The sequence below is a fragment of the Bison bison genome, unplaced genomic scaffold (genome assembly GCF_000754665.1).
Source record: "Bison bison bison isolate TAMUID 2011002044 unplaced genomic scaffold, Bison_UMD1.0 scf7180017864037, whole genome shotgun sequence".
Classification (NCBI taxonomy): Eukaryota; Metazoa; Chordata; class Mammalia; order Artiodactyla; family Bovidae; genus Bison; species Bison bison.
Window position 1 is genome coordinate 7,631,946 of NW_011494609.1, and position 8,420 is coordinate 7,640,365.

The 8,420-nt window shown below is 50.5% G+C and overlaps 1 protein-coding gene across 1 annotated transcript in view; it reads left to right on the top strand.

Annotated features, from left to right (window-relative positions):
• The first annotated feature begins 2 nt into the window (after positions 1-2).
• HSF2BP (heat shock transcription factor 2 binding protein) overlaps positions 3-8,420 on the top strand; it is an 87,834-nt gene continuing 79,416 nt past the window's right edge. The window contains exons 1-3 of the mRNA XM_010834906.1: positions 3-50; positions 845-1,099; positions 1,837-1,987. Of these exons, the coding sequence (XP_010833208.1) occupies positions 1,064-1,099; positions 1,837-1,987 (187 nt within the window). The 5' untranslated portion in view covers positions 3-50; positions 845-1,063. The remainder of the gene's footprint in view (positions 51-844; positions 1,100-1,836; positions 1,988-8,420) is intronic.

The window sequence follows — 8,420 nt, forward strand, 5'->3', positions numbered from 1 at the left end:
CGGCTTCTGCCGTCTCTCGGTAGCCAAAGCTCTTGGCCGTTGACGGCAAGGTTAGCCGGCGTTGCGTGTTGGCCGGGAAGAGTCCGATAGCCAGTTTTATGTGGTCTAGAATCTTTGCTCCCACTCCACTAAATCCTGGTCCGATTGGCAGCTCTTTCCCGGGAGACGCGGCACCGAGTCTTGAATCGCTTTGGACTCCTTGGCCGCCAGGGCGGGGTGGAGGCTGGGGAGAGAGCCTGCCCTTGGGAATTTTGGCGGGATGTTGTGGGCAGCCCCCCTCGAGGGCCGCTCTGGTCTCAGCGACAGGCGACCCCCGGTGCCCAGGTCCCGGCCGCGAGGATTGGGGGCGTGATCTTGAGGTCCGCCCGCGGGCCTGGAGGGCACGCTCGCTGGGCACTTGGCCGTGTCAGCTCGCGGCCGGCTTCAGACAGACGAAGTCCTAGTGGTACAGTAACTGGTACCTTTGAACGCATGGGCACTGTGCGAACTCAGTGGACGTGGAGGGGCAGCTGAATGGACTGGGCGATGTGTCCCAGCTTACGGTAGCCGTTTCAGTTACGTACCAGCGGACTGGACTAAGTGGGGTCGCAAAGAGTCGGACACGACTGAGGGACTGATCTGATCTGATCTGATCGAGGGCAGACCTCCCAAGCAGTCTGTTGTCAGAAAGCTTTGGCCTATGCTCATGGAGCTGGGAGCTGAGTGCGGGAGCCAGGCGGCCGGCTGCTGGTTCCCTTGAACCTGTCACCACTTGGTCTGACATCCCTCGCCGAACGGGAAAGGCCCTATTCTATTTATTCACCGGACACTTACGCGAGGGTCTCACTGTCCTTGTACTTTGCAGTTAACAAAGTTTACGAGTCTGGTTAAGCCAGAAGAGCCAAGGCGGGATCCCGCGGACCCACTCTGGGTCTTTCAGCCGAGAATGCTTCGACACCTGCGGGGCCTGAGCCTCGCGGCTCTCCGTACCTGACTTTCGGCGTGGACGGGTTCCCGCGCTTTCTGGCGTGAGGGTCAGAGGGCGCGCCGCCGCACAGGCGCTAGAGCGGAGGCCGCGGCAATCATGAACGAGGCTGGCGGCGCTGAGGAGACCTGTCGGGTTAGTGCGGGCATCCAGGTCTCGGCCTGTGGGCTCTCCCGCTCCCCCACACCGCTCCTGGGTGCCGTCCAGTGTGCTCGGGAGGGCCCTGGGCGTCGTCCGCAGACAGCGTGCCTTGGGTAGGGGATGGCAACCCCTGCCTTGGAAAATTGTCCCAATCCTCGGGTGTGCGGGTCCAGGGGGCCGCACAGGGGGCGGTGGGCGTGCTCCTGTGATCCCCCGGGCCAGGCCGGGCCTGGCCGCCCGCGAGGCCCTGGCCGTGTTGGACTTGTCAGCCTTTGGTGCCCAGCTGTCGAGTTCAGATCCAGGTTGTGTCCGCGGTCCTGGGGTTCTTGAGAGTCACCTGGCTTCCCTGTTTCCCCGTTTCCCAGGGTTGTGGTCGGTACGAAGCAGGGCGGCTCATAAAGGGCCTGGCGCACCCAGTACACATCCATCCCGATGCCTTTCTCGCCTGATAGCTTGCTGCCGGAGCATTAAGAAAAAGTTGCCCGCGTTTTCTTTGGCGTTCTGGAATAGGGCCTTGTTGGCACTTTAAAAAAAACTGGCTCATAGTGTGAAAGCTGGGGCTTGAGCTCTCTAGATGTAATATACATAGAAAACAGTACATTAGGTAAAGACGTGCTTTGAAACTATTTTGAGCACACGAGGCCTTAAAGAAAAGGAAGCAAGCTGAGTTGGGCTGCTGGTTTTAGTCATCTGAGGAGACCTGTAATCTTGAGATATGCTTGTTTTTCTAGCACATGGGAACTAAAGAAGAATTTGTTAAAGTCAGAAAGAAGGACCTTGAACGACTGACAACTGAAGTGATGCAAATACGGGACTTCTTACCCAGAATACTAAATGGGGAAGTACTGGAAACCTTCCAGAAATTAAAGATTGTAGAAAAAAGTGAGTCATATTTTATCTTCAGTAGTCACTGATGGTCACAGCAGTGTGTTTCAGCAGGTTTACCTTATGTAAATAACTGGGAAACTGGGAAGTGATTGTAAATAAACTTTAAGATACTGTTACAGTCTTTGTAATTACCTTTGGGAGAGTCAGATAAGACTTATAAGAAGGGGCAAAAGGCAAAGCACTCGCTCAGTCGTGTCCGACTCTTTGCGACCCCATGGACTGTATAGCCTACCAGGCTCCTCCGTCCGAGGGATTCTCCAGGCAAGAGTACTGGAGTGGGTTGCCATTTCCTTCTCCAGGAGATCTTCCCAACCCAGGGATCGAACCCGAGTTTCCCGCACTGCAGGCAGATGCTTTACCATCTGAGCCACCAGGGAAGCTCCATAAGAAGGGGAGGGGCCCACAAATGAGTAACTTGGCCTTGTGTAGGTTCCTGTTGGAGGAAGGGTTGCCAACTTTCTAGTATCTGTTCCTAGCTCTTTACCTTTTATCTTTGGCAGAAGGGTTTTATACTTTTATTATTTAAAAGCTCTGTTCTAAAAATTAAGTCCTTTCTTGTATACATACATACAATCTTATACAAGATCCTCTTATGCAAGGATCCTTCTTTGTAAAAGGATCTTGCCATTTAGCAACCTTGCATGGATTCAGGCGTGTTTAGAGGTACGGTCTCTCTCGGTGGAGGAACCGCTCAGTTCTAGCACTGATTTAAGTTGCTAGAACTTGTCAGTTCAGGTTCTGAGATTTGAGCTCAGCCATTGCGTCAGGTATTGGTCTAGAAGCCTCTGTTGGAGTTCTTGGGGGTGTTTTAGATTGATTCAGTTACTTTCCTGACAGAGGCTGAGTTACTGTTAAATCAGCTGTCAGTGGTTAAGGCTAACTTACCGTTACACTGACCATTTGCTATCACTACCTAGCCTCTAGAAGAGGTGTGTCTGGGGGCCACATCATATCGTTAGCTCTAGTCCAGACAAGAAGCTGTCTGGACTCAACAGTACATGTCTCTGGTTTGTGGAAGAGCATCCGGTCAAGGGGCTGGCATCCAGTTAGAAGCGAGAGTGCTATGTTCCCATGGGACCCTGCCTGTTTATTCTGCCTTAGGAGTCCTCAGATGCACCCTCCCTGGCCCGTGGTGTGCTCCGCGAGGCGGGCTCCTGCAGATTGCGTGCCTCTTACTTCCTTGCTGGTTGCCAGTGAAGACTCACTGAGAGAAGGAAGCCATGGGCAGGAGGAGTTGGGGGTGTTTCCTCCTGCTCCCTCCATAGCCGTGACCCTTGGCCAGGGGCCTCCTCCACATTCCCAGCTCTCACCAGGCTGTAGGAACACTGTCCCCTCTCCTCCTTTCAGCTGGAGGCCTGCTGTCAGTCCCAGCTGCCTTACCATCCTTGTCGGGTCTCTGGCCCCTGCTCTGCCCTTTGTAGGTAGTCCTTTCCATAAAGTCCACAGCAGGGCTTCTTTGTTTCCGCCTGGGATGTTGCCAGGTATGCCCCCCATCACTGGTTACCGTAGCTCCAGGTCGCTGTCGACCGCACGTGCGTTCAGCAGCCTCAGAAGAGCAGTCAGTCATCTTGTGTGCCTGTGTCTTTAGGGAGGAGAGTGCTGACGAGCAGCTGAGGATGTTAGCCTGCTGGGTAGGTATACTCCTCACTGCAGATTAACACACTGGCATTCTGAAAAACACAGGAACTTCTCATGAGCTGGTTAGCACAAGTCAATTTTTGGAGATTAATTCTCTGTCAGAATCAAACTAGTGGTTACAAAAGCGAGGTCCGTAACTGCATCCGTGGTGACACGATCACAGGCAGACTTTAGGAGGTCTTGCCTCACGGCCCTCGGCCTCCCCAGCTGTGTCGTCACCTCCTTTCCCATCGGTCTTCTCAGTCTGCTCTGCAGGTTCGTCCTCCTCTGCAGCAGCTGTCCAGCTAGTGGAGGCGCTCAGGCTCTTCTGCCCTCACCGCATGGCCTCTCCGAGGGCAGTCTGCACACTGGTGGCTTCAGCTGTCATCTTGATGCCCGTGGCTCCTAGGCTTTCCTCTAGCCTCACCTCTTCTCCAGGGTCGGGGCCTGTTTCTAACTCATACTTGTCATTTCTTCTTACTTGTTTCACATTCACTTCAGATTCTAGTGTGATCGGCCTGCAGCCCTCAGGAAGGACCTGTGTTCTGACGAGGTCAGGTTACTGGCTGGTTGAGGTGAGGGGGACCACTCACTGCAGCAGAGGAACCGTGGGCCTCTTGCCACCAGAGGAAGAGACAAGTGTTGCTCTAGGATTTGGAGCGGGGCGGAGTGTAGGTGGCATGTGGCGAGGCTGTGTTCTCATGGGCTCCACGTGGAGTAAGGCTGTGTGTGAAGGGGTCAGCACTGGGTCTCACCGCAGTGGCCCCAGGTCCTGTTTCCTTGGAAACTACAAAATGTAGATAGAAGAACATGAGGTCTAGGAACCTTTTATTTGAAGCCCTGCAGCCAGCTGGCTGTTCAGGCTGGGCTCCCTGTCACAGCAACTGCCATCCCGCAGGCGAGTGCGTGTGTTTCCTCCTTCTCACCAGTATAAGTCCAAACAGCAGAAGTTCTGGTAGTCCGGGGTTTTACAGGATAAAACAAACCAGCCGCCACTGAAGGAGGGGTCATCATGACAGTTTCCTCTTGCAGCATGTCCTTGGTAGAAATATTGTTTCCTGTTAACTTGGCAGCCAGCTTTCTGTGTCTGTTCTCCAAGCCCAGCAGATTGCAGGACAGATTTTCACGTTCTCAGAGGGAGGCAGTGTTACTTTCTCACATCTGACGCGTGCTGTCCCTCCCCCACCCCCCGGACACTGGACTTTGGCAGCCTCCCCAGGGCACTGCCATCCAGAGACCTAGGATCTTCCTTGCTGCCCGCCTCTCCTCTCACTCTCCACTCCCCTTCCACCCCCTACCTGTCTCCCAGGGAGTCTTGTACTTTTTTCCTCGTGGATGCATCAAGAGTTCCTCAGCTGCCTCCACTGTCACTGCCACCACCCATGGCCTTTTGCCTGAATCCCTGCTTCCCAACAGCTGTCACTCGCTGCCACTCGCCAGTCCACTCTGAATACTGTAGCCTGATTGGTTTTTGACAATTCAGTTCAATTTTGTCATTCCCCTGCTTACATCAGTTATCATGGTTTCTCCTTGCTCTTCAGATAAAGACCAAAAAAATCAAACCCCCACCCAAAACCTCTCCCAGCTTAAACCTTAACACTGTACCACAGCTTGAAAGGCTTTGTGTTATTGGACTTAACCTCCTACACAGACTCACTTCTAATCTAACCGCCTAACTGTTATCTGTCTTCCTGTTAGATGCTCTCACAATATGCTGTACTTTTCCATCAGACAGTATGGTTTTAGCCCCCTCTTCCAGTGTAAGTTGGTATATTCTCTGAGCCTGGCTGATTCCTTGAGGAATCACATGAGCTGGAGCTCTGAGGAACAGGTCCCTCAGAGCCTGTCCAAGGATCGCAGGGCAGCAGCAGGAGCTGTGTAGCATGTGTTTATCCCCCATCTCCCTGGCCTGTGGTCCAGGGGAGCTCCTGGCTTTGTGTGCCTCCCATCTTAACCAGTGACAAGGGCAATGTGAAGATAGGAATGGGTGCTGGCAGGGAAGAAGGAGGGAGAAGCCACACACCTGACTTTAGGGCAGGTTTCTTTGGAGAACAGGTGTGGGTTTTGGATGCTTGGGATGGGCTCAGGCTGCACAGGCCAGCCAGGGAACTCAGGATGGCGTGATGGGTGTCAGGTCTGCCTTTCGCGTAGGAACTTAGTTTCCTGTGGGAGACTAGGCAAGTAGGTGGTAGAGGCTGGAATACTTCGGCAAGGGTATTGCCTGAGAATCTTTAGGGAACAGATGAGTATCGAGGGCAGAGGCAACATTAGAAGGAAAAGGGGAAGACTTTTTAGGCTAGGATGCAGCATGTATGAAAGTCACAAATGGGTGTGAGCAGGGTTGGGTGAGAGTTAAGCTCATTTTCCTGCTTGACAGGTGGAATAGAGGTTGGGGTAGTGCAGATGTCAGAAAATGTGAGCAGTTTATAGAAGACAAAATAATGATGGATTATTTTACGTTTGAAAGGAGAGGCAGATGGAAATGAGCACATGGAAATGATATCTAAATAGTGATCAAAAGCACATTTTCAGGGGAATGATTTTGTATCTGAGTGTAGGACATGTTGAGGACTTGGTTGGCAGATGGAGAATTAATGTAGACTGCTAGTCAAGGAAGGTCTCAACTTTATGTGAGGGTATGGACTCTGCCTTGTGATAGAATGTGAGGGGAAGTGGTTGGTTGAGAGTAACTGGGGGCCAAGCGCAGCAGGAGGAATCTGAGGATGGAGTCCTCTGCAAGCTGCTGCTCACAAACGTCTACAGCGGGGGTGGCAGCGCTCACCTCGCTGCAGGCGTCGGGGTTGAAAGTGCCGTCCTCTTTGGCACGTGCTTGACCTAGGTGTGCCTGGGACGCCCTCCCTCAGGTGGAGGGGGCCCTGGCTGTCCACGTGATGACTGTGGAGCTGCACAGTCCTCGCTGCGGGTGTGGCGGCTGGCTGCAGAGTCGCGCTCCGGTAGGGTGGGGTCAGCCCGTCTGGCTCCCCTGTGGCTCAGGGTCTGCTGTGCACAGAGGAAGTGAGCTCGCCCCTTCTCTCCCATCCCTCCCAGGCTTATTCTTCCCGCAGTGAAGAAGTTACTACCACATCAATGGGTGTCAACAATTTGTTTTAAACTGGGAGAGCCCTGCTTTTTTAAAATTTAAGTTTATGTAGTATGTGGTTGTTCAACCTGTAAAATAAATGGAGGTTGTATTTTATGCATAATTATTTGAAAAATTCAGTTTCGTAACACTTATTTTTAAAACCAGTGGGTACAGTGAAGGTGTTTTGATGAAAACAAGTGTACTACTAGAGATTTTGGAAGACAGTTGTAGTACTCAGTGTCCTATTTCTATTTTCATGCTGCTGGTTTTTTATTTTTGATCACACTGTGCAGCTTGTTGGATTGTGGTTCCTGGTGAGTGAAAGCTCAGAGTCCTTGCCACCAGACTGCCAGGAAATTCTCTCCAGTTTCACTTTTAATTTTGGTTGTTAAGTAGCAAGAAAAAGACAAATCCCAGAGGTGAGTTGCAAATGAGAAGGCTTTTAAACAGCTCACTTTGCAACATCAGGATGGTTTTCAATTAAACTGATCTTGAAGCTTGGAATCAGATGTTTCTCAATTAAGTCACAAAGTCTAATTTCTTGTCTTTCCTAGTTGGTGTTCATTTTGGAGAGAGATGATGGAAAGGCCACTCAGCCTGTTTAAACTTTCATTGTCTTATAGAAAACACTCTCCAGATGCATTCTGTTGCACTTGAGATGCTAAACAGTAGGCTTTGAGGACAGCTTGCCACCTCAGTGGTGGTCTGTCAGAGTCATCCGAAGTATTTAATTTTACATGTGGACACCAGGTGTAAACTGCAGTCTCACTGCTGACATTTTAAAATTTGCAGCATTAGTTTTAACTTTATGAACTTCCTTGTTTAAATAAGTATGTTTAAATGCCAGCACTGTGAGCCAACTTGTTTTGTACATTGACTCTCAGCAGTGACTACAAAGGAGTGCAGCCATGATATACTGAAGAGTTATTTGACTAGTTTTTAGCAGTGGAAAAAATAATTTTGTATGATTTAAAATCTGTACAGCAGCACCTTGCCTCTGAGCACAGCGCAGTAGCACTTGCTGTGGTGGGGGCGGTGCTGTATCATCTATGCTCTCTGTGTCTGTGTTACAAATAGCTGCCAGCCGCCTGTGCCAAACTGACCCACTGCCTTTTATCGGAAAGACAGTTTTTCCCTCCTGTGCTAGTGTCTTTTGTCATGGTGGCTATTTATGTACGGGTCTGAGTCTCAGTTCTTTCTTAGTTTTATGATTTATTTTAAAATTATTTTTAGATATTACTATTTATTAGTTTTTGTGTTGATTTTCTACTTGGTAATGTTTTTACTCTAGCTCCCTGATGAAACTCTCATTACTTGCTTCTGGAACATACTGATCACAGTTATTTCAGAGTTTGAGTCTGATAAATCTACTCTCTGGATCACCTGTTGATCTGCTTATATTGTCTATTTTTCCTCTTGGTGGTCCTGGTAATTTTTTTTTTTAATTATTATTGATTAATGGAGTTTTTAAAAATGGAGTGTGTTGAGCCTCTGGAAAGTGATATTTTTCTCCAGCAAGGATTTTCCCCCCAGCTTCTCTCAGGATGGAGTCCGAGTAGATCACTGTAACCCAGTCGGATTGAGCTGGTTCACGGCTGGTTTGAGCTGGCCTGTTTCTAGTTCTTTCTCCTTCTTAGGGTTTTGGTTCTTCTAGGGGATGTAACTGAGCGCTTGAGTCATTTCTCAGAGTCCTTCTGTCCAGGAGGCCCTGACCTTCAGTTCTGATCT